General features: G+C 42.4%; 2 protein-coding genes across 3 annotated transcripts; both read right to left on the minus strand.

Moving 5' to 3' along the window:
- Window positions 1-1,362: 1,362 nt before the first annotated feature.
- Window positions 1,363-26,136, minus strand: LOC141050246 (vitelline membrane outer layer protein 1 homolog). The gene is made up of 3 exons (XM_073547118.1): window positions 25,960-26,136; window positions 7,941-8,053; window positions 1,363-1,950 (listed from the first exon to the last, which is right to left on the minus strand). The coding sequence occupies exons 1-3, from the start codon at window positions 26,119-26,121 to the stop codon at window positions 1,782-1,784; spliced, it is 444 nt and encodes a 147-aa protein (XP_073403219.1). The 5' UTR covers window positions 26,122-26,136; the 3' UTR covers window positions 1,363-1,781.
- Window positions 9,369-26,056, minus strand: LOC141050245 (uncharacterized). 2 transcript variants are annotated; one of them, XM_073547116.1, is made up of 8 exons: window positions 25,918-26,056; window positions 16,317-16,473; window positions 16,151-16,244; window positions 16,000-16,071; window positions 15,801-15,886; window positions 15,503-15,716; window positions 15,263-15,422; window positions 9,369-15,149 (listed from the first exon to the last, which is right to left on the minus strand). In XM_073547116.1, the coding sequence occupies exons 6-8, from the start codon at window positions 15,672-15,674 to the stop codon at window positions 14,480-14,482; spliced, it is 1,002 nt and encodes a 333-aa protein (XP_073403217.1). In that variant the 5' UTR covers window positions 15,675-15,716; window positions 15,801-15,886; window positions 16,000-16,071; window positions 16,151-16,244; window positions 16,317-16,473; window positions 25,918-26,056; the 3' UTR covers window positions 9,369-14,479. Both variants share the same exon structure in this region, with proteins under 2 accessions (XP_073403217.1, XP_073403218.1).
- Window positions 26,137-27,319: the final 1,183 nt, after the last annotated feature.

Consider the following 27,319-nt stretch of genomic DNA (forward strand, 5'->3'; position numbering starts at 1 on the left):
CTATGGGGGAGGCTGTGTTATTTACTATGGGGGGGCTATATTATATTTTATGGGGAGGTGGGCTGTATTAAATTCTATGGGGGCTACATTATATTCTATGGGGGCTGTATTAGATTGTATGAGGGAAGATTGCATCATACTCTTTGATGGGGCTACATTATATTCTGTGGGGAGGTGGGCTGTATTATATTCTATTCTAGAATATAATATTATATTATTTTTGGGGCTACATTATATTCTATGGGGGTTACATTATACTCTGTGGGATGGATGCATTATACTCTGTGGGGTGGTTGCATTATACTCTGGGGTGGCTGCATTATTCTCTATGGGGTGGCTGCATTATACTATATGTGGGCTGCATTTTATACTGTATCGAGAACTATGGGGATTACATTATACTATATGAAGAACTATGGGGTGCATTATACTATGGGAAGTGAATTGTACTAAATGGATTACTATGGCGGTGCATTATACTATATGGAGCACTATGAGGAGTGTATTATACTATGTGGAGGACTGAGCAGTGTATTTTAATGTATGGAGGACTATGAGGAGTGTATTATAGTATATGGAGGACTATGGGAAGTGTATAATACTATATGGAAGACTGAGGAGTGTATTTTAATATATGGAGGACTATAGGGAGTGTATTATACTATATAGAGGACTATGGGGCAAATTATATTATATGGAGGACTATGGGGTGTGCATTTTACAATATGGAGGACTGTGGGGCACATTATAATGTATGTAGGACTATGTGGTGTTTTATATTAAACAAGCAAAATGCTGCCTATTCATCGAGTGATTGGATTGTTTATGCCGGAATCATTGTTCTCAGCAGCACATTGCCGGGGTAAACTGTAGATGTGCTGCTGATAGCTTGATGCTGTATGGGGACAGATTGAACTAATAGTGATTGTTCTGTCCCTATCATTCTTTCTCAGATGGTGGAAAGAGGTCGTGAAACAAGTGTTAAACGATTTCAATACTGTCGATCACACTCGTTTAGCTTCCTGAACTCCGCGCATGTGAATACAATCGAAATGCTTCTGTGTGATGTGCAATATGTTAGCATTTGGGGCCCCATTTTAAACTTTGCCTAGGTCCCCACTTTACCTAAAACCGGCCCTTGCGCATACAGTTCATCTTTCCAGATAGCATCCTTTGGTATGACAGCTGTACTCCAGAAAGCAGGATTTATGCCAACTTTTAAAGTCCAGGGCCATATACAGTGCCTTGCGAAAGTATTCGGCCCACTGGAACTTTTCTACCTTTTCCAACATATCATCCTTCAAACATAAAGATACCAAATGTAATTTTTTTGGTGAAGAATCAACAACAAGTGGGGCACAATTGTGAAGTTGAAAGAAATTTATTAGTTATTTTAAATTTTTGTGGAAATACAGAAACTAAAAAGGTGGCGCAACAAAGTATTAAGCTAAAGTGGCCGAATAATATTGTACGCCCAACTTTTCATGACCTACCATCACACCTTACCACCCACCGAAATCCACTTTCTTTTATCATCATCCACCACTGACGTTCCCTACATCATCCATCACCTGTGACACATGAAAAAGACTTCTAACTATTTAATGATATGATCAGAGAGGTGATACTGAAAGATAATGATTTCATTAGATAAGTTTTATTAATAGTATTTTCAGTAAACCTAACATGTGAACTTGACATCGGTGAGACTGAGGTCATGATGGAGAACTCCTTTTATTGGCAACACTCTTGCTTGGATTCCACGCATTCCTTTATCACATTTAGTGCTCCATAGTTTCCCATTCCTGCCCATCTTCCTCTTCGATGGAGTCGTCCGAGCACGTAAACTTTATGTTGTTGGCAGCTTTGTTATCAGTTGTGTGATTAGACTCAACGAAGCTTGTGAGATATCCCAACTTGCATGTGAAAGATTTTCCCCTTTTCCCAAAGCTAAAGATAAAGCAAAAATGCTGAATACCAATCCACAATGTCTTCTTATACATCGCTAGGCAGATAATTTTTTAATACTCTTGTGACTAAAAATTGGACTTGACTACTAAGTTTCTTATTTCCTCTCTTTGAAAAACCATTTTTAACCAATTTAAGACCATTGAAATTTCCCAGGGATATATTATTTTAAGAGATCACATATTCAATTTCTTTTTCTCTTTTTTTGTACAGGGACTCTTTTTATACTATCTTTATATTCATATAGGTTTTTTATTTTAGCTGATATCAGGGGAAAATGTAAAGAAAAAAATGACATGCAAGTCTATTTTAAGAGATATATTAACTAGAATAAAGATAATAAAATAAAGATAATAATTTTTTTAAGACCGCAAAGGATGACTCTAGCCTCATCTAGACATCGGTGAGGCACGTACGCGTTCTGTCCCTATTTTTTACAGATATTGCATTATAGTCTGTGGTGCCGTTTATATGTCCATTTTTTTTTCAGCAGCTCGGGTGAAATGTGCCTATATAAGCCTATGCGTCCATGAAAAAAACACGGACAGCTCACAGATGGCTTCCATGTGCCATCACTGTGTTGTCTGTGTAATTTATTTCTTCATCTTTATGTGAAAAATACTGGTGAAACACTGATGATACAGTAACCAAACACTGATATGGATCCAAAACACAGGAACAAACCTTCCTTTCCTTTCTACTTCCTTTTGTTTCCTCCTTACCTTCCATAAACCCAAGCCTAATCCCAGCTGCATTGGGGCCCGGAGCTGGAGGGGGCCCTTCAGGAGGGTAATAATTACGGCAACCTGGCCTGTTGCTCGGAGCATAATGTTTCGGGGGGCCCATGGCCAGATTGCCCTCATCTTATGCAGAATGCTGGACAGGGAGTGATTCTACAACTCCGCTGCCTACAGGAAAAAATGGCAACTCGGGAATACATCCCCAACTTCTTGCCTGGTGCTTTCTCTGTGACACTGATGTGCCTGGCTTTATGCCATCAGCATGCCACACTCCAGTGTCATTTAGAAAGTTGCCAGTGGAGGAGAAAGAAGCGATGCTTCGGGGGAATGTATGGAGAGGTGAGTGTGGATTTTGTTCCCCAATACAGTGAGGTTTGGGGATGGGGTAGAGGACAATGAGGAATGTGGGGGAGAGGACAATGAGGAATGTGGGGGAGAGGACAATGAGGAATCTGGGGGTAGAAGACAATGAGGAATGTGGGAGAGAGGACAATGAGGAATGTGAGGGAGAGGACAATGAGGAATGTGGGGGAGAGGACAATGAGGAATGTGGGAGAGAGGACAATGAGGAATGTGGGGGAGAGGACAATGAGGAATGTGGGAGAGAGGACAATGAGGAATGTGGGAGAGAGGACAATGAGGAATGTGGGAGAGAGGACAATGAGGAATGTGGGAGAGAGGACAATGAGGAATGTGGGAGAGAGGACAATGAGGAATGTGGGGGAGAGGACAATGAGGAATGTGGGAGAGAGGACAATGAGGAATGTGGGGGAGAGGACAATGAGGAATGTGGGAGAGAGGACAATGAGGAATGTGGGGGAGAGGACAATGAGGAATGTGGGAGAGAGGACAATGAGGAATGTGGGGGAGAGGACAATGAGGAATGTGGGGGAGAGGACAATGAGGAATGTGGGGGAGAGGACAATGAGGAATGTGGGAGAGAGGACAATGAGGAATGTGAGGGAGAGGACAATGAGGAATGTGGGGGAGAGGACAATGAGGAATATGGGAGAGAGGACAATGTGGAATGTGGGGGAGAGGACAATGAGGAATGTGGGAGAGAGGACAATGAGGAATGTGGGGGAGAGGACAATGAGGAATGTGGGGGAGAGGACAATGAGGAATGTGAGGGAGAGGACAATGAGGAATGTGGGGGAGAGGACAATGAGGAATATGGGAGAGAGGACAATGTGGAATGTGGGGGAGAGGACAATGAGGAATGTGGGAGAGAGGACAATGAGGAATGTGGGGGAGAGGACAATGAGGAATGTGGGGGAGAGGACAATGAGGAATGTGGGGGAGAGGACAATGAGGAATGTGGGGGAGAGGACAATGAGGAATGTGGGGGAGAGGACAATGAGGAATGTGGGGGAGAGGACAATGAGGAATATGGGAGAGAGGACAATGTGGAATGTGGGGGAGAGGACAATGAGGAATGTGGGAGAGAGGACAATGAGGAATGTGGGAGAGAGGACAATGAGGAATGTGGGGGAGAGGACAATGAGGAATATGGGGGAGAGGACAATGAGGAATGTGGGGGAGAGGACAATGAGGAATGTGGGAGAGAGGACAATGAGGAATTTGGGAGAGAGGACAATGAGGAATGTGGGGGAGAGGACAATCAGGAATTTGGGGGAGAGGACAATTTGGAATGTGGGGGAGAGGACAATCAGGAATGTGGGGGAGAGGACAATCAGGAATGTGAGGGAGAGGACAATGAGGAATGTGGGGATAGGACAATCAGGAATGTAGGGGAGAGGACAATGAGGAATGTGGGGATAAGACAATGATTGATGTAGGGGAGAGACAATGATGGATGTGTGGGAGAGGCAATGAGGAATGTGGGGGAGAGGACAATGAGGAATGTGGGGGAGAGGACAATGAGGAATGTGGGGGAGAGGACAATGAGGAATGTGGGAGAGAGGACAATGAGGAATGTGGGAGAGAAGACAATGAGGAATGTGGGGGAGAGGACAATGAGAAATGTGGGAGAGAGGACAATGAGGAATGTGAGGGAGAGGACAGTGAGGAATGTGGGGGAGAGGACAATCAGGAATGTGGGGGAGAGGACAATGAGGAATGTGGGAGAGAGGACAATGAGGAATTTGGGAGAGAGGACAATGAGGAATGTGGGAGAGAAGACAATCAGGAATGTGGGGGTGAGGACAATGAGGAATGTGGGGGAGAGGACAATCAGGATTGTGGGGGAGAGGACAATGAGGAATGTGGGGATAGGACAATCAGGAATGTGGGGGAGAGGACAATCAGGAATGTGAGGGAGAGGACAATGAGGAATGTGGGGATAGGACAATCAGGAATGTGGGGGAGAGGACAATGAGGAATGTGGGGGAGAGGACAATCAGGATTGTGGGGGAGAGGACAATGAGGAATGTGGGGATAGGACAATCAGGAATGTGGGGGAGAGGACAATCAGGAATGTGAGGGAGAGGACAATGAGGAATGTGGGGATAGGACAATCAGGAATGTGGGGGAGAGGACAATGAGGAATGTGGGGATAGGACAATCAGGAATGTGGGGGAGGACAATCAGGAATGTGAGGGAGAGGACAATGAGGAATGTGGGGATAGGACAATGATTGATATAGGGGAGAGACAATGATGGATGTGTGGGAGAGGCAATGATGGATGTTTGGGAGATGACAATGATGGATGTGGGGGAGAGAACAATGAAGGGGTGGAGGAGAGAACAATGATGGATGTGGTAGATGACAATGCAGGGGGTTGAGGAGAGGACAATGATGGATGTGTGGGAGAGGCAATGATGGATGTGTGGGAGACGACAATGATGGATGTGAGGTAGAGAACAATGAAGGGGTGGAGGAGAGAACAATGATGGATGTGTGGTAGATGACAATGCAGAGGATTGAGGAGAGGACAATGATTGATGTGGGTGAGAGAACAATGAGGGGGTGGAGGAGAGAACAATGATGAATGTGGAGGAGAGGACAATGATGGATGTGGGGAAGAGGGCAATGAGTGTGGTGGGGAGAGGACAATGATGGATGTGGGGGAGAGGGCAATAAGGGGGAGAAGAGGACAATGATGTATGTGTGGGAGATGACAATGAGAGGGTGGGCGAGAGGACAATTAGGGGTGTGGGGGAAAGGACAGTGAGGGGGGTTGGGCAATAGGACAATGAGATTGGTGGTGGAAAGGACAATGAGGGATGTGGGGGAGAAGGCAATTAGGGGGGATGAATAGAGGACACAACAAAGAGGGATATGGGGGAGAGGATAATGAGGGATGTGGGGGGGAGGACAATGAGGAATGTGGGGGAGAGGAAAATGATGGGACGTGGGGGCGAAGGAAATGATTGGATGTAGTGGAGTTAAAATTATTGGATGTTGTGGGAGAGGACAATGGTGGGATGTGTGGAGAGGACAATGATGGATATAGGGGAGAGGACAATGATGGATGAGGGTGAGGACAATGATGGATTTGGGGGAGAGGACAATGATGGGTTGTGGGAAGGGGAGAAGGATGGATGTGGCGTAGAGGACAATGAGGAATGTGTGAGAGGACTAGTAAAAAAATAAGCAATGTGTGCATGAGACTTCCAGGTTCTCATTCACTGCGCTTGTACTGTAAAACCTTACATACTTTCCGTGTGCACACAGCCTTACAGTTAATTGGAGAGAGTCACAGACTGAATAATTTATATTATTTGGAGTCTGAGATTATAGTTAATGAGGGGAAGAGTGATGCTGATCACTTTATATTTTGATTGGTGCTTGGCTAATGGTATATTAATAGTGGAGTACAGATCTGTATTCAGTGCACGAGAGACATGTATTATACAATGTATGTGACCTTGTTATTTTTAGGACTGCGATGATCATAATGAGAAGATGAGTAGTGGCTGTGAGATGTCGACATGAAGGTCTGACCAGATGGAGAAGAAACAGCAGAAAATTATTATTCTAATCAGACGAGACGTCAGCAGTAAGTGCCTGGATGAAGATATTAATAGATACTTTTCAGCATCTACACTGTGTGACTTGGAGTGATAATGTTATGTGTATAATCCCTTAGGCGACATTCACACATTTGTCCGTGTACTGCCAGATTTTTTTTATCAGACAGTACACAGACTTGTAGAGTTTTATAGGTCCATTCCCACATTCCCACTTCTGTGAAAATCACAGCCCTGAGAATGAGATCCGTGAGGATCAGAAAATGTACTGTTCTGATCATCTGACCAGAAGATCAGCCTCCTCCATTAGAAAAGAAGCGTTTTCATGGTTTATCAGCTGTCATTTCATATGTAATAAGAGAGGATGTTATGTAATAAAGAACAGGGTGCTATGTAATCCGATATGTAAGGAACGGTGCTGTTCATAATAATGGAGTGCACTGTTTTAATAAAGGATGGTACTGTACTTAACAAGAGAGGGCACAGTGTAATAAGGGATGGTGCTGTACATAACAAGAGAGGGAACAGTGTAATAAGGGATGGTGCTGTACATAACAAGAGAGGGAACAGTGTAATAAGGGATGGTGCTGTACATAACAAGAGAGGGAACATTGTAATAAGGGATGGTGCTGTACATAACAAGAGAGGGAACAGTGTAATAAGGGATGGTGCTGTACATAACAAGAGAGGGAACAGTGTAATAAGGCATGGTGCTGTATTTAGCAAGAGAGGAAACAGTGTAATAAGGGATGGTGCTGTACATAACAAGAGAGGGAACAGTGTAATAAGGGATGGTGCTGTACATAACAAGAGAGGGAACAGTGTAATAAGGGATGGTGTTATACATAACAAGAGAGGGCAAAGTGTAATTAGGGATGGTGCTGTACATAACAAGAGAGGGAACAGTGTAATAAGGGATGGTGCTGTACATAACAAGAGAGGGAACAGTGTAATAAGGGATGGTCTACTTCAGCTATTATAGGTGCCAGCTAATGTAGAAATTTTTTGATTACCACCATATGCCCTAAAAAAATATGGGAATGGTTTTTCACAGCAGTCAGCCTTTGAATTAATTTTCTTATCAGAAAATATTCAATGAATTGGTGTTTGGGGTTCTTTAGTTATAAACATGGTTGTCCACTATTTGCTAGCTTCTTGTGTCCCCATTTTACAATTTCTACTGTTCCCAAAGGCTGAGACTATCTTGACAAAAGGGACCTCTGAGTTTGTAAGATGACTGAGTACTACTGTAATTGAAGACAGTCGTGTCCTTGACAGTGCTCAATGTCTGATACTTACTCTCCTTCTTTGGAAGTAATCTTCTTCAGTACATCCAAAGATGAGGGTTTAGTACAATGCAGACTAATTCCATTCAGACCTGTGTCATCCAAAATATCTTGCCACTTCTCCACCTAAGAGAAAGATGAAATATTTTAAAAAATAATGATTGTCTGCACATCCATCATAGTCCCTGCTATCTATCTATCTATCTATCTATCTATCTATCTATCTATCTATCTATCTATCTAATATATACTTACCTTGTAATGTCTTCACATCCTGTTGCGTCCAGATGTGTCCAGATCCCAGAATTCCAAGCGGAGGAAGTTCACCGACCGCCATATTGGGACACCCAAGTGATGGGTGTCTCAATATGGAAACTGATGGCGGTACCAGCCTCTAGCACGATATCACCAGCGGAACACCGTCACACCACACACACTGAATACACCATACGCAGCTTCTAGCACGGTACCACCAGCGGAACACCGACACACACACTGTATACGTCATATGCAGCCTCTTGCGCAGTACCACCAGCGGAACACCATTGCAAACACGCCACCGCCGGGATAAGCCGAATGATTCATTGACTGCCGCCATCTTTGTACAGGAGGAGCTCATGCACAGTTTTAATGTGACCGCCGCTATCTGTCTGCACAAAGATGGCGGCGGTGTGATTTACTGCGCCTGCACAAATTCCACGCAGGCGCAGTGAATCATTTGGCTGATCCCGGCGTCAGATGCGCGACGTGTCTACAGGCAGAGGAAGCCGGTCACGTTAAAGGGGTTTTCCCACGAATGAAAGTTCATTTTAAAAATTGTCTGTGTCTGACCGTGTACTGAGCATACAACAGCTCCTGGGCAGGGGAGGAAGCAAAAGACAATACTGACACTACAGCAGGGGATCACAGAGGATTCATTTTGTGAGGGAAAATATTTCACTGACTGTTTTTAAACAATATTTAAACTCACAAAATGTATCCTCTGCGATCTCCTTCTGTACTGTCAGTGAAGGAGAGAGACAGCAGACAAGGTGGATAGCACATGTAGTAGACAGGTCAAAGAAGAGAGCACAGACGGGAGAAGTCAGCACATGGGGAAAGAGAGAGTGGATAGGTGGGTGAGCAGATGGGGCGGAGAGATTCTCAACACTGCAAAGCCTGCCCCCATCGTGACCTTACCGCCCTCCCAATGCGATAGCATCCCGCCTCCATCTATTATACATATAAACAGGAACTAGGATGGAAATAAAGAGAGAGACTAGTACAGATGTATGGACAGAGACTAGGATATACATATATATATATGTACTGTATATACACAGTATATATATAATTTTTATTGATAAGGCGCCAACATATTCCGGAGAGCTTTACAATTCAACAATATATATACACTAATGTATATCAAAAACCACAGTAAATAAACTCCAGATAGAAGAGATCCATTAGTAAAATTAGATTTATTTAATCATTTCTAAAACAAACACAATAATTTAAAACAAAAACAGGATGTCTCCCGTCGGTGTGCAAATGTAAAAGATCTTGTCCATAGCTACTATGACCCTAAAAAAATCTTCAAAAATTGATGATGGGAATAATGTTTTTTTTCCGTTGTGGAATGTGCAAGGCCTGCTCTAATCTTGTAAAAAGTAAATCCTTTAAAAACCATGATGGATCTAGAAGTTATCAAGTTAGAAAGCACCTCACTTGTTCATCTAACGCTGTGGTCTACCACGCTATAGGTCCAGGCGACAAAGTCTATGTAGGGCTGACGACTAGGGAGCGTAAACTAAGGGTGAGAGAACATGTACGTGACATTGAAAAAGCTAGTGCAATAACTGATATCTCCCAATTAAAAACTTTCCCATGCCATTTCAAGGCTTACCATCACTGCAACCCGAGGGGTTTACAAATCCGAGCTATTGACCAGGTGGACCTGGGAATTCGTGGTGGAAATATTGCAAAAATGTTGTCACAGATGGAAAATAAGTGGATATTTAGATTGGGTACCCTTAGTCATCATGGTCATAATGAGAATTTTGGTTTTGCCAAATTTTTGTAGTTAGTTTTAGTTACTCTGGCCATGTACTTCATTTTTAGGGGTTGGGTTATTGTGGTTCTTGTTTTTTAGCTTTTAATATATGCCATTTTATATGTATTATTCTAATATTTGATGTTTTTGTTGTTTATATCTTTAGATGCCTATGGATGTCTTATTTATCTTTATGGATATACTTGCTGTGTCTGGAATTTATCATCATTTCTGTTGAAGTTGAATTATTATATTTCCGATAGAAATATTTGCACTTTTGATACTATATATTATATATTTACTTTATTTTTATTGTTTATTTATTTATTTATATATGTGTACATATTTATGAATTTTTTTGTCACAGTGGAAATTGAGTTTTTATATTTCTGATTGAATATATTTGCACTTTTGGGATTATATATTGTATAGCAATTTAGTTTTATTATCTATGGGTATATTATTATGAATTTTTGTCACTCTGCGTTGATGAGAGGACAATGATGAATGTGGGGGTAGAGGACAATGATGGGTGAGAGAACAATGAGGGGGTGGAGGAGAGAACAATGATGAATGTGGAGGAGAGGGCAATGAGTGTGGTGGGGAGAGGACCATGATGGATGTGGGGGTAGAGGACAATGATGGATGTGGGTGAGAACAATGAGGGGGTGGAGGAGAGGGCAATGATGAATGTGGAGGAGAGGGCAATGATGGATGTGGGGAAGAGGGCAATGAGTGTGGTGGGGAGAGAACCATGATGGATGTCGAGGAGAGGGCAACAAGGGGGAGGAGAGGACAATGATGTATGTGTGGGAGATGACAATGAGAGGGTGGGCGAGAGGACAATTAGGGGTGTGAGGGAGAGGACAATGAGGGGGGTTGGGCAATAGGACAATAAGATTGGTGGGGGAAAGGACAATGAGGGATGTGGGGGAGAAGGCAATTAGGGGGGATGAATAGAGGAGACAACAAAGAGGGATATGGGGGAGAGGAAAATGATGGGACGTGGGGGCGAAGGAAATGATTGGATGTAGTGGAGTTAAAATTATTGGATGTTGTGGGAGAGGACAATGGTGGGATGTGTGGAGAGGACAATGATGGATATAGGGGAGAGGACAATGATGGATGAGGGTGAGGACAATGATGGATTTGGGGGAGAGGACAATGATGGGATGTGGGAAGAGGAGAAGGATGGATGTGGGGTAGAGGACAATGAGGAATGTGTGAGAGGACTAGTAAAAAAATAAGCAATGTGTGCATGAGACTTCCAGGATCTCATTCACTTCGCTTGTACTGTAAAACCTTACATACTTTCCGTGTGCACACAGCCTTACAGTTAATTGGAGAGAGTCACAGACTGAATAATTTATATTATTGGGAGTCTGAGATTATAGTAAATGAGGGGAAGAGTGATGCTGATCACTTTATATTTTGATTGGTGCTTGGCTAATGGTATATTAATAGTGGAGTACAGATCTGTATTCAGTGCACGAGAGACATGTATTATACAATGTATGTGACCTTGTTATTTTTAGGACTGCGATAATCATAATGAGAAGATGAGTAGTGGCTGTGAGATGTCGACATGAAGGTCTGAGCAGATGGAGAAGAAACAGCAGAAAATTATTATTCTAATCAGACGAGACGTCAGCAGTAAGTGCCTGGATGAAGATATTAATAGATATTATTCAGCATTTACACTGTGTGACTTGGAGTGATAATGTTATGTGTATAATCCCTTAGGCCTCTTTCACACTTCAGTTTTTGACAATCAGTCAAGATCCGCCAATTTTGAAAAAAAACGGATCCGCCATTTTTCTTTGCGGATCCGTTTTTTTCCCCATCGACTTTCATTATTGGCGGATCCTGACTGATTGCCGTCCGTTGCATCCGTTTTTTTGAGGATCCGCCACAATCTTAGTGTCTGTCAACATCCTCAAAGATCTCTCTCTCTCTCTCCCAGCGATTCCTTTAAATTTCCTCGTTTTCAGGATCCGCTTGGCGGATTATAACTGATGCTAATAACTGAAGTGTGAAAGAGGCCTTAGGCGATATTCACACTTCAGTTTTTTGCAATCAGTCAAAATCCGCCAAGCGGATCCGCTAAAAATGTATAAAAACGGATGCCAGCTGATGGAACGGATCCGTTTTTTAAGGATCCGCTATACCGATTTTAGTGCGGATCCTTAACAAAACGGATCCGTTCCATCCGTTGGCATCCGTTTTTCACATCCGTTGGATCCGTTTTCTTGAGGATCCGTTTTTCCACTCCCCCAAAATGGGATGCTCCCAAATATGATTCGCTCTTGGAAAATGCTCCCAAATGTGATTGGATACTGGAAACTAGGGAGAAATATATCTAGGGTGTTGTGATACAATTTCTTTGAAAGGTTTTAGATCTAGTGGCAGCGATGGAAGGAGTTAGTGCGAGTCTGGAAGGAGTTATTGCGAGTATTGACAGCTTCTGTGTGGAATTGGATCTTCACTTGAATCGGTTGGCAATTATTGCTCTCCAGAGGGAGAAAAGAAGATTGCGAATCCTGCGTATGAGGAGACGGCGCCAGTGGATTCATCCCATTAATGCGCAGAGGTTCACCCGTGGCGTTTTTTCCACACTGTACCTGGAATTGAGGGATAATCCGGACAAGTTCTTCAACTACGTGCGCATGAGGCTGGAATTCTTTGAGATTGGTGGATCGTGTTGGAGAACAAATCCGGAGAAGGGACACACAAATGCGGTTTTCTATATCACCGGCGGAGCGTTTGATGGTGACCCTTCGGTAAGTTATCTACCTTTTAAAATGTTTCAGATTCTGCAGGCTTTTATTGTTATGTTATGGCTTGTAGTTTGTATTAATTTTACTTTTTTTCCCTTTTTTTAAGATTCCTGGCAACTGGAGAATCCTTCACCTCCCTCCATTTCCAGTTCCGGATTGGGATTTCAACTATTGCTGGAATTGTACAACAGACCTGCTGGGCATTATGGGATTCCCTACAGGAGGAATACATCCCAGAGCCAACCCAGGAGAGGTGGCTGGAGATTGCCGACAAGTTTCAAGAAATCTGCCAGTTTCCAAACTGCATCGGTGCCGTGGATGGCAAGCATATCAGGATTGTGAAACCCATGGGATCTGGTTCACAGTTTTACAACTATAAGAAATACTTTTCTATTGTGCTTATGGCCATTTCGGATGCAAACTGCAAATTCATTGCCGTGGACATTGGTGCATACGGTCGTTCTAATGACTCTCAGGTATTCAACATGTCCACCATGGGCCGTCGCTTGTATGGAGACAATTTTGACTTCCCACCTCCAAGACCACTCCCTGGAACAGCAGGCCCACCAATGCCGTTTGTGTGCGTTGGTGACGACGCTTTTCAGCTTTCTAAACACCTACTGAAACCATACGGTAGTCGTGGATTAACACACTAGAAAAGAATCTATAACTATCGATTGACCAGAGCGAGCAGAGTGGTGGAGTGCGCGTTTGGAATTTTAACTGCCAAATGGAGAGTCCTGTTAACAGCCATTAAAATGAAGACAGAGACTGTGGATGAGGTGGTGAAGGCCTGTGTCATCCTGCACAATTTTGTCCTTTCAAAGGAACCAGTTTCCATCGATGAAAATCTGTCTGAAACCACCTTGTGGGATTATGAGCAGCAAACTTTTCGGAGTACTGGCTCAGTGGCAAGAATGAGGGACACCTTTGCAGACTATTTTCTGACACCAGAGGGACAAGTGGACTGGCAAGATGACATGATATAATTTTCTTCTTAATATACCAATTGTGAGTACCAAGTGTTTTTTTTTTTTTTTTTACTCTGAAATGTTACAAAGTGCTTGGTTTTCCCAAGCATTGTGTTACCATGTGATTTGTTTTACCAAGTGTTGTTTTTTTTTTAAGTTTTACACTTTGAAATGTTACCAAGTGTTGGTTTTTTGTACCTTGTACACCACCGGTGTACTGTGAAATATTACCCAGTGTTGTGTTACCAAGTGTTGTGTTTACCTTTTACACCACTGGTGTACTTTGAATATTTCCCAAGAAAGAAAGAACAAAAAAGAAACAACACAATAAAGTTCTTTTTTTAAAAAAAAAACATTGTTTATTTGTGAATTTGTAATGACTTTATTTTTTGGTGAATTTTTAATAATTTTATTTTTAACAGTTTTTTTTGGTATCTTAAACCTTTTTTGTAAAATTTTTTAATTTTTTTTTTGGTATATATTACCTTTTTTTGGAAAAAACAAATCACTTTATAAATTGTGATAATGTTGGGTGGAGATAGTATTGGAGGGGTTAACAGGGTTGACTACATCGAGGGGGGGGAGAGGACTGGGGAGGGAGTTGGTGAGGATCAGAAGTGAAAGGGGGGGTTTAACACGTGGTTGGGATGGGAGTGGATGGACAGACGAGGTTTGTGGGTACATTGAAGGTGTATGTGGGGGTGGGTATGGTGAGGGCATTGGGGTATAATGCAATGGGGAAGGAAGGTACTGGGAAGAATGGAATGAGAAACTAGAGAAAGGCGAGGGAGTGGTAGGAGGAGGGACGGTTGTATGATGGATGGACTGTGGGAGGATGGACTGTGGGAGGATGGACTGTGGGAGGATGGACAGGGGGAGGATGAGATGCTTCTGCAAGTACTTCCACTAGAGCATTCCGACAGGCTTGCATCACACGCATCTGCTGGTGAGTACTTAAACCTTCCATTTGCCGGACAACAGATTGAAAAAAGTTATGTCTCGGTGTCTGGTTTGATTCTAAATTCATCTGTTCCATGTATCTTCTGAGTTCCATGATACTTTGATTGATCATGGTCAACCCAGAAGATAACTGTTGTCCATACGTGTGGAAACCATGCTGGACAGATGAGTTTAGACTCAAACAGTCAGACAAGGTCATCCTTTCCTGACTCCTCAGACGCTGCCGGCCAGAACCAAAAGTTGGTCGAGATGTTGCGGCAGTGTCTGAGGGGTGGGGAACAGGGAACAAGTCGTCACCAGCAGCTTCATGTGATGAAGTCTGCCCTGCTGCTCCAGTGCTGGTGGAGGGGATAGAGGGACGAGACAAGAGGGTAGGTACAGAGGGGTCTGATACCTCGATGTGGTCACCGGGGGCGGTCTCACTAGGGATCACTCCAGAGGGACGCAACTCTGATGCAGGCTCCCGAGTGCTGCAGATGGTGCTAAAAAAAAGGAGAAAAAATATATATTAAAAATATTGATATTTAATTTAACTCTGCTGAAAAAAAATTTGGTTAAACATTTCTACTACAGAAATGGTTTGTGGAATATTTACCTTCTGCACACCATTGTTGATCGCAGGAACGCCAGGGCTTTGTAGTTCTTGTACTGGGGTCCCCGGCGTCCTCCCGATCCACTCGGGGTCTGCATCTCCTTGTTGTAGTCCCTCTTGAAGCGATCCCGGAGCGACCGCCACCGTGTGATAACCCTGTCACCTGTGAAGCAAAGAAAAAAGGGGTTTAGTATTCAACACTTCACATGCTGGAATATAAGTTACTGAAGTTGTAATACTTACGCACAAAATCCCTGGCCCTCGCATTGAGTTCCTCCCAGTTCTCTATAACTGAAGAGCAGACCTCATCCCAGAGCTGTCGGGTGGTTGGTTGGTCGGCGTGTAGACGGTTTGCCATGTTCCACAGCGGCTCCCGGTTTTCCACCTCACGGATGAGTTCATCAGTATCGATCATGACACCCTCCTCCAGATGTCTGCGGGGAGCACGCTGTGAAACCTGTGAAGATAAAAAACAAAAAAATTACATTCTGTTCAAACACATGATGTTCATTTGCTCAATTATCCAAATAGGGTTACTTACCGTTTGCCGACCACCAGAGGCATCACCTCGACGACCCTGGGATGTCCTGGGAGTCACTCTAGTGCGGGCACCGGATTCTGAAGACACTAGAATAAAAAGAAAATTTTTGTTTGGATGGATGTGTAGTTATTGTGTGTGCACTGTGATGAATGTTTGTGTTGGGTGTAGCATTATGTATGTGTGTATGTGCTAAACTTACACTCTGCGCACCCCCTCCTTGAGTCTCTCCACCCTGCACGTCTCCTCCTGGAAGCTCCTCTGAATCAGCTTCCTGTCAAAACACAATACATGGATATAGGGTTTAAAAAAAAACAACATAGGAGTTAAAAAAAAACCAGCAAATTATTTACCTCAGCTCGCTGATGATGTGAGGGGGAGCTTTCAGGAGAAGACATTACGGTCTGGGTCAGCTGCAGTGGCTGCTGCGGTGCTTCCTGAAGTGATCTGCAAGTAAAAAGACACTTGTTAAGCTACTATACAAAGGATCATAATAAGCTTTCAGGCCTTTATACTTACAGGGAAACTAGAAATGGTTGCCTGTCCTCTGCTGCGGCCTGGCTGGCGGTCTCTGCTGCGGCCTGGCAGGCAGTCTCTGCTGCTGCCTGGCTGGCGGTCCCTGCTGCTGCCTGGCGGTCTCTGCTGCTGCCTTGCTGGCGGTGCTTCATGAAGTAATCTGCAAGTATAAAGAAAATGATATGAAAGTTAAAACAAAAAACATAAAAAAATCTTCATTTGTACATAATTAGTGTAATTCCCTGAAACTAAGTATATGCAGTTTTAAGTGTTTGCATGTGTAAATTCCCTTATCTCTCACTGAGTGTAACCATAGTGATTGAAGGTGTGTAATTTTTTGTGTAAACCCACACTTTATCTTTGCATGTGTTTGAATTCCCTGAAAAAGTGTAACTGAGTGTAACCACAGTGATTGAAGGTGTGTAATTGCTGTGTATACCCACTTTGTGTTTACATTCCCTCAAAAACTCTCACCGAGAGTGTAACCACAGTGATTGAAGGTCTCACCGAGAGTGTAACCACAGTGATTGAAGGTCTCACCGAGAGTGTAACCACAGTGATTGAAGGTGTCTAATTTCTGTGTATACCCACACTGTGTTTGCATGTTTTTGAATTCCCTGAAAAACTCTCACCGAGAGTTTAACCTGTGATTTAAGGTGCGTAATTGCTGTGTATACCCAGAATTTTTTGATGGCATGTTGCAATCTCTCACTTGATTATAACCACACTTGTATACCAAAAAATTAATGTACCTTTATGGTAACTTAATTTTACCTTGTTTTAAAATGATACTACTGAGATTTTTTCAAAACAGTTTATTTTTTTTTTTTAATTTATAATTTTTTTCCCCACAAATAGGAGCTACTCTGCTCTTTATTTTAAATACCACAATAAATGAAAAATAAAAAAACACCGATATACAACAGATACATTAATCACACCACAATTACAAATATGAAAATAAAATACAATAAACATGCAAAAGAAAAACAATTAAAATATGAAAAAAAAAAAACACACAAACACGCATAACACACAGGCAGGCCCCACACACACAGGCAGGCCACACACACACATGCTCCAGGGGTCTTGCAGGTGGAAGATTTGCAGCTGGGCAGGCAGGTTTTATAGCTCTAGTTTGGTCTTCTATCAGTCGGGCTGGTGTTGGATGTCTGGCTTGGTGTCTTCAGTGTGGCTGGTGCCGGATGTCTGGGCCCAATTACACCACATACAATACCAGTTAGGCCGGTTTCACATTTGCACTTTATAGCGCAGCGACAGCCTGCACACAGCCACCGCTAATCCCCGCCCCCTCCCTGCCCGCCCCATCCGGTCATCGCCGCCTACAAGCGCACATGGACGCTTGCGATCTGTGCACCCTATCTATAGCATAGGGTGCGCAGATCGTGCGCTGGCCGTACGCTAGCAGGATTTTGCCATGCGCTGCGCACTTTTGAAGGTGTGACCGTGTCCGCCAAATGCAGCATGTTGCATTTTGGCGCGCACGGCACACCTTCAAAAGTGCGCAGCGCACGGTAAAATCCTGCTAGCGCATGGCCAGCGCACGATCTGCGCACCCTATGCTAAAGATAGGGTGTGCAGATCGCAAGCGTCCATGTGCGCTAGTAGGCGGCGATGACCGGATGGGGCAGGCAGGGGGGCAGGGATTAGCGGCGGCCGTGCGCATGTCGTCGCTGCGCTATAAAGCACAAATGTGAAACCGGCCTTACACCACACAATCACAGCATAAATAATACATTAAAATTACAGAAGTATGAAAAAAAAAATGCAGTACACGTGCAACAGAAAAAAAAAATTAAAGTATGGAAAAAAAAAAAAAAATGCATTACACACACACACAGACAGGCCATACACACACACACACACACACACACACACACACACACACACACACACACACTCCAGGGTTCTTGCAGGTGGTAGACTTGCAGCTGGGCAGGCAGGTTTTATAGCTCTAGTTCAGTCTTCTATCAGTCAGGCTGCGGTCGGATTTCTAGCTCGGTGTCTTCAGTGTGGCTGGTGCCGGATTGTCTGGGCCCAATTGCACCACATACCATACACCACTCAATCACAGCATAAATAATACAATATTACAGTTGTATGAAAATAAAATGCAGTACACAAACAGAAAAAAAAAGTATGAAAAAAAAAAATATACACAGACATGCAACACTTGCAGACCACACACACACAGGCAGGCTACACACTAGCAGGCAATACACACACACACAGAAATGTCAAACAAATAGGTGTACTCACACTTTCAGGTGTGCTGGTGCTGTAACTGGCAGGCCTCTTGATGTTGGCTGTGTGGCTGTCTGGCTGGCTGGCAGGCTTGCTGGCTGGCTGGCTGGCTGTCTGTCTGTCTGTCTGGCAGGCTTGCTGGCTGACTGCTACTGCATGTCTGGGCCCAATTAGACCACCTTATATAGTTTTGGGACTGTCTGGAAAAGTATCTTTTTTTCTGGGCATGCGCAGTGCGATTTTGCGGATTCCGCAAAATCGCGGATCCCGGCGGATCCGCCGCCCATAGGCGGCCATTCTACCGCATGGCGGATGACGGCGGATCCGCTGTCACCCGCCATTTTGACGGCGAAAAAAAACGTTACAAGCTCCGTCCCCCTCAGACAGAATCCGCAAAGAATTTTGCGGATCCGCCGAATAGCGGATGCAACGGACGACCATCCGTCAAAATCCGCCACTAATGTATCCCAATGGGGGAAATGGCGGATCCGCAACAAGAAAAAGCAGATCCGCCATTTTCAAATTTTGGCGGATTTTGACTGATTGCAAAAAACTGGTGTGAAAGAGGCCTTAGGCGACATTCACACATTTGTGAGATAAGTCCGTGTACTGCCAGATTTTTTTTATCAGACGGTACACAGACTTGTAGAGTTTTATAGGTCCATTCCCACATTCCCACTTCTGTGAAAATCACAGCCCTGAGAATGAGATCCGTGAGGATCAGAAAATGTACTGTTCTGATCATCTGACCAGAAGATCAGCCTCCTCCATTAGAAAAGAAGCGTTTTCATGGTTTATCAGCTGTCATTTCATATGTAATAAGAGAGGATGTTATGTAATAAAGAACAGGGTGCTATGTAAGGAACGGTGCTGTTCATAATAACGGAGTGCACTGTTTTAATAAATTATTATTATGAATTTTTGTCACTCTGGGAGTTGAATTATTATAGCAATATTTGCATTTTTGGGATTAGATATTACTTATTTCCTATTTTTTTGAATTTTCATTTTTATTGTCCATATATGTATTTATATATATGCACATATTTATGGATTCTTGTCACTGTATAATTATACACAATCTTTGCACTTTATTGTCACTGTATAATTATACATAATTTTTGCACCTTATTGTAATAACACTATTTTAATAAATATAAAATATTGATATTATTTATATCACTTTAATGTTTATACATATTAATTGTATCACTGTGCACTTTATTGTGTCCCGCTTTCTCCACTGGACCTAATATAAATGGTCATCTTTTTTCTAATTGCACCGCGGGTAATCCCCCCCTTTTTCTCTTTCAACTTCAACATTTTGAGCCGCTGGCACCAGACCTATACAAATAGTCTTTTCTTTAATTGCACTGCGGGCAAACTTTTTTCTTTCTTTCAACTTCAATATGTTGAACGGTGGTACACATGCGCTGATTACCCAGACCCAGGCCGATTCACGGAGGCGCTGATTATGTGACCGCTTCAATTTCATGGATGCGGCTCACTGAGCAGTCTCCAGGGAATCGATGGTTACAATGGGGCGCAGCATTAGCGTGCATGCATCAATACACTGCCAACATATACTTATTATTCCAACACCGCTATTGGACCCCGGGTAATTAAATACCTCTCCTCCCCTCACTAAATCACGCCCCCGGAAGAAGCAGACTGCGAAACGCGCGTCGGGGTAGGGAGACGCCGCCACTACATGCTGCCAGGTATATATATATTTATTATAAGAAGCCCCTTATAATATACTTGATATGCTCAGTGATCTACCTCACTGTGAGTATATACGTGACTGCGATGTTATTATCAATTAGGCTCCTTTTTCATTATCTAGGTAAAATAGACTATGTATAATTTTTTATTACCTGGCACTTAAAAACTTTTTTACAATTTCCATCAGCATATTATGCTGCCTAATAACCTTGGCATTATATTACCGAATATAGCCTATACTGGAGGGCTATGTTTAAGCACAGTTCTTATTATAATTGGGCATATAACTGACCCCTGATAGCCTCCCTTGTGTGTGTATATATAGAGAGATTTTGTGATGTGAATTCAGTTTGTCATATGAATTATATATGCTGATTTATAAATTTGTGGTGGTCTCCGTTTGGAAACATCCTGTTTTTGTTTTAAATTATTGTATGTTTGTTTTAGAAATAATGAAATAAATCTAATTTTAGTAATGGATCTCTTCTATCTGGAGTTTATTTACTCAGGTTTTTGATATACATTTTTGTTTGAAGTGCCATTGATTTTTTCCAGGACAAATTGGATTAATATATATACACTAGCTGAAGAGCCCGGCATTGTCTGGGTATAGTAATTAACTGTGGTTAGTTATAACAAATTATAATAATTATATTGCTCATAAATATTTGCTGTATATACTATATACTCGTGTGTCATCTCCTCCTGTATATAGTTTATACCTGTGTGTTATCTCCTCCTGTATATATTATATACCTATATGTCATCTCCCTTGTATATAGTATATACTTGTATGTCATCTCCTCCTGAATATAGTATATACTTGTATGTCATCTCCTCCTGTATGTAATGTATACCTGTGTGTCATCTCCTCCTTTATATAGTATATACTTGTATGTCATCTCCTCCTGTATATACTATATACCTGTATGTCATCTCCCCTGTATATAGTGTATATCTGTGTATCATCTCCTCCTGTATATAGTTTATACCTATATGTCATCTCCCCTGTATATAGTATATACCTGTATGTCATCTCCCCTGTATATAGTGTATATCTGTGTATCATCTCCCCCTGTATATAGTTTATACCTATATGTCATCTCCCCTGTATATAGTATATACTTGTATGTCATCTCCTCCTGAATATAGTATATACTTGTATGTCATCTCCTCCTGTATACAATATATACCTGTATGTCATCTCCTGTATATAGTATATACTTGTATGTCATCTCCCCTGTATATAGTGTATATCTGTGTATAATCTCCTCCTGTATGTAGAATATACCTGTATGTCATCTCCTGTATATAGTATATACCTGTATGTCATTTCCCCTGTATATAGTGTATACCTGTGTATCATCTCCTCCTGTATATAGTATATACCTGTATGTCATCTCCTCCTGTATATACCTGTATATCATCTCCTCCTGTATATAGTATATACCTGTATGTCATCTCCTCCTGTATATAGTATATACCTGTATGTTATCTCCTCCTGTATATAGTATACACCTGTATGTCATCTCCCCTGTATATAGTGTATATCTGTGTATCATCTCCTGTATAAAGTATATACCTGTGTGTCTTCTCCTGTATATAGTATATACCTGTGTGTCTTCTCCTCCTGTATATAGTATATACCTATGTCATCTCCTCCTGTACATAGTATATACCTGTATGTCATTTCCCCTGTATATAGTGTATACCTGTGTATCATCTCCTCCTGTATATAGTATATACCTGTATGTCATCTCCTCCTGTATATAGTATATACCTGTGTGTCATCTCCTCCATTATATAGTATATACCTGTATGTCATCTCCCCTGTATATAGTATATACCTGTATGTCATCTCCTCCTGTATATAATATATAACTGTATGTCATCTCCTCCTGTATATAGTATATACCTGTGTGTCTTCTCCTGTTTATAGTATATACCTGTGTATCATCTCCTCCTGTATATAGTATATACCTGTATGTCATTTCCCCTGTATATAGTGTATACCTGTGTGTCATCTCCTCCATTATATAGTATATACCTGTATGTCATCTCCTCCTGTATATAATATATACCTGTATGTCATCTCCCCTGTACATAGTATATACCTGTATGTCATCTCCTGTATATAGTATATACCTGTGTGTCTTCTCCTGTATATAGTATATACCTGTGTCTTCTCCTCCTGTATATAGTATATACCTGTATGTCATCTCCCCTGTATATAGTATATACCTGTATGTCATCTCCTCCTGTATATAGTATATACCTGTGTGTCATCTCCCCTGTATTTAGTATATACCTGTATGTCATCTCCCTGATGAAGCAACGTGTGAAACGCGCATTGGAGTGTAAGGTGGCAGCGTCGGCTTGTACAGCATGAATACTGGTCAGTAATTTATTTAACCTTTTCACTTTATGGCTCAATCACCTTTATTATGCAACTTGTACTATGCACTTTATAGTCATCTTCACTGTTTTTGATGTTTAACTAATTGATATCTATGATGAATTATAAATATTATGAGTCTTTGGTATGATGGACAAAGCGGATCTAAAATAAATAATATGCACATGTGCACTGCACTTTAATTTAAATAATATTGATATTTATGATCCGCTGTTCTACATCTATCAAATATTATATATTGCCTTTTTGGGGATTATAATCCTTTATTTTCTGCTGTGCATTTTGACCTGCTCCCTCTATGGTAATTTTAATTATATGTTTTTAAATTCTTGTTGGTGTCTGTTAAGAAATAAAATACATTTAATATTGATTATTTCAACATTCTTTCTTTTTTAAGTAGTCTTTTTTGGTTTTGACTGTATGTCATCTCCCCTGTATATAGTATATAAAGTTATGTGCAAAAGTTTACCTACCCCGCATGGGACGTAATTGGACGTTCCAACATGACAACAATCCAAAACACAAGGCCAAGTCGACATGTCATCGGCTACAGTAGAAAAAATGAAGGTTCTGGAGTAGCCATCTCAGTCTCCTGACCTCAATATAATTGAGCCACTCTGGGGAGATCTCAAGCGCACAGTTCATGCTAGACAGCCCAGGAATTTACAGGAACTGAAGGCTTTTTGCCAAGAAGAGTGGGCAGGTTTACCATCTGAGAAAATAAAGAACCTCATCCACAACTACCACAAAAGACTTCAAGCTGTCATTGATGTTAGAGGGGGAAATGCACGGAATTAAGAAATGGGGTATGTAAACTTTTGATCAGGGTCATCTGAATGTTTTGGTTTGTCATTATGATTTAAAAAGAAAAAGCACAGTAGTTTGATAATAAATGGCTTCACCAAACCACTAAACATGAGTGGAGATGAGGTTGGGTTGTGGTGTTATCATTCATATTCTCTCAAAAAAGGCCAAGAAAGCAAAAAACTTTTCAGCACCACTGTGTGTATATATATATATATATATATATATATATATATATATATCCTAGTCCCTGTCCATATATCTGTACTAGTCCCTGTCTTTACTTCCATCCTAGTCCCTGTTTATACGTCCACTCTAGCCCTTGTTTATGCATATATTCTAGTCTCTATCTATGCATTTGGAGCGCCCCGCGGGGCCTGGGGGTACTCGTTACCGGGCCCATTGACTTCCATGGGGGACGATGTCACGGCGGCGGCGACCCGGTCCGTGGCCCAGAGGCGTCCAGTAATAAAAATAGGGGAAAGTTGTGTGGTATTTGTGTTAAAAAATGAAAATAAAGTTATTAGATGGTGAAATACGTGACGCCACCTGTGGTATTCTAGTCAGAGGTGACCAGCGCTGCGGTGTTGCTTCTCTGGGATGGATGTTGGGCGCAGCTATGATGTTGTAGCCCTCCACAGGTAGGGCTGTAGTCCCAGGGCAAAGATGTTAAATAAATAGTAAAAATGGCTGTAAACGTTGAGGTGCAGATAAATGAGAGAAAGACACAGAGAGGTGCAGTTTCTTTACCTTTTACTGGTAATAGGTTGCAGTCCGGAGTACCACATACAGGTGATGGAATGAGCCCGGCTCGCCTGGAGGCATTCAGGGGATCCACCTTGCCAGGTGGGGATTTAGGACCTTCCTTTCTGCGCTATGTGTGTGGGTCTCTGCTGTATATAACTATTATTATTATTATTATTTATTGTTATAGCGCCATTTATTCCATGGCGCTTTACATGTAGGGAGGGGTATACATAAAAACAAGTACAATAATGTTGAACAATACAAGTCATAACTGGTACAGGAGGAGAGAGGACCGTGCCCGCGAAGGCTCACAATCTACTAGGGATGGGTGAAAATACAGTAGGCGAGGGTAGAGCTGGTCATGCAGCAGTTTGGTCGATCGGTTGTTACTGCAGGTTATAGGCTTGTCGGAAGAGGTGGGTCTTCAGGCTCTTTTTGAAGGTTTCGATGGTAGGTGAGAGTCTGATATGTTGTGGTAGAGAGTTCCAGAGTAGGGGTGATGCGCGAAAGAAATCTTGTATGCGATTGTGGGAAGAGGAGATAAGAGGGGAGTAGAGAAGGAGATCTTGTGAGGATCGGAGGTTGCGTGCAGGGAAGTATCGGGAGACAAGGTCACAGATGTATGGAGGAGACAGGTTGTGGATGGCTTTGTATGTCATGGTTAGGGTTTTGTACTGGAGTCTCTGGGCAATGGGGAGCCAGTGAAGGGATTGACAGAGGGGAGAAGCTGGGGAATAGCGGGGGGACAGGTGTATTAGTCGGGCAGCGGAGTTTAGAATAGATTGGAGGGGTGTGAGAGTGTTCGAGGGGAGGCCACTGAGCAGGAGGTTGCAGTAGTCAAGGCTATGCTGCGACCCTCTATTCGTGATGGTTTCACTAACCTGTACGGCTGTCAGCGTGAGCCTATTCCATGGGTACCGTTCTCTTCACCATCAGCCCCGGGCTCTTTATCCGCTGACGTGCCCTCACGTGTTCAATGTACAGAGGAATTTACAATCCCCTGTACTTTCAGATTCGGCTATCAGGGCGTACAGCTCCTGTCAGTGTAAGACTCTGATGTCCCTTTTCTCTTTATTAGCGCTTCACTCAGGGGTCTGCTATATGCAGTATTTTAGCTTAGCTAGAGTCTCTCAGTCTCTGCTCTTGTCCTTTCCCTCTTCACAGATCAGCTCTGCCTACTGAGCTCCTCACCGATCAGCTCCTTGTCTTGAACTGACAGGATCTTCCAGAAAGATCTCTTTACCTCACCTCCTCACGTTGTAACTGTCATTTCAACTCACAGCTCACAGCTGCTCCGTTTCCATGACAACCCCCTCAGCTGATTTCTAGCTGACTCACCAACCCCCTCTGCTGGCCAGAATTTATAAGGCATCTCCCTTTTCTGACCTGCAGCAGGAAATTGTGATTTTTAATCTCTGTTACCTGGCATGGGGGTCCCTTTTTGCCTCCAAGCATGACTTTACCCATTAGAGGGAGGTAATGTCACTGTGACAACCCGACTCTGGGATGTCACACATTCATATTGCATCCAGCCTATACATCAGTCCTAGTCCACCCCACGCTTTGCCTTTACATCTGTTCTAGTCCCTGTTCAATCTTTCTTTCTAACCCCATGGTTTAATTCACACTCTTCCATACATTACTCACTTTGAGCCGAAAGCCTCATGCTCTCGTTCCATTGTCACAAACCTCCATGGGGCCACAGTCACCCTCTGGAACTCCGTTTGGAACAGATAAGATGGTTTGAGCTGCCTCTGAGTTCTGTAGAGTCACCAAGAGAAGAATGACAAGCAACATTTTGTTTTCTGTGTGAAGGATCCACTTGGATGGAAGTTGGTGGTAAATGGTCATGGCTGTTTTTAGAACCTTTAATATATGAATATTACAAGGAACTTGGCCAGTCACCAGTTTCACAACTGATTTCCTGGTTTATTCTTGTTCTAATTGACGGACAAAAGATTATTATTCATTAAGAAATGTTTTGTTGTTTCCTTATGGTTTCACAACTCTTTGGCTGTTCTTAACATTGGGCTGAATACTGAGGATCTTGTCTTTGTGTTATTGCAGAGATCACCATGCTCCTTTGTGTTCTCTACGTAGCTTGCCAAGGAAATGAGTGCAGCAGAAAAATATTTTTTTTCTGCCTTTGGTTTGGTTTCTACTACAGAATTCTGCAGCAATATGGCACTATATCTGATTTGTGCATAATGAAACCTATACTGTCCTCATACACGTTAGCAGGGTGTGCAAAGAGACATGTACTGTAGCTAAACCCCCTGTCTTCTTTAAAAAAAGAGGCTGTAAAATTGTAACCTTCTTTTATTGATTGCAGATGTGACAGGAAAGGGTGAAACTATAGGATGCAATAACAGGAGCATTCCAGAATATATAACTGCACAGAGCATAAAAATACAGATAGTCTGCAATACACAGTAACATGAGGTAATACATAGGTAACATGAGGTAATACGTAGGTACCATGAGGTAATACATAGGTACCGTGAGGTAATACATAGGTACCATGAGGTAATTCATAGGTTCCATGAGGTAATTCATAGGTTCCATGAGGTAATACATAGGTACCATGAGGTAATACATAGGTACCGTGAGGTAATACATAGGTTCCATGAGGTAATACATAGGTACCATGAGGTAATACATAGGTACCATGAGGTAATACATAGCTGATGATTACCTATTTAATAAAACAAACGTTATAAACACAGGATTATAACACCTATATAGTGCTTACCAACTATGCTTAGAGCAGGCTGTTTAAGAAGCATGAAGAACACGAATGGTGTAGATTCTCCTAAGGCCTGTTTCACACTTCCGTTTTTGACCATCAGTCAAAATCCGCCAGTTTTTTAAAAAAACGGATCCGCCATTTTTTTGGCGGATCCGTTTTTTTCCCCATTGATTTGCATTACCGGCGGATTTTGACGGATGGCCATCCGTTGGATCCGTTTTTTTTGCGGATCCGCCAAATTTTTTCTGTCCGCCGACATCCCTGGACGGACCCTGCAATGTTTTTTTTGCTGCAGGATCC

Source organism: Dendrobates tinctorius, unplaced genomic scaffold (genome assembly GCF_039654945.1).
Source record: "Dendrobates tinctorius isolate UK_male_01 unplaced genomic scaffold, ASM3965494v1 ptg000151l, whole genome shotgun sequence".
Classification (NCBI taxonomy): Eukaryota; Metazoa; Chordata; class Amphibia; order Anura; family Dendrobatidae; genus Dendrobates; species Dendrobates tinctorius.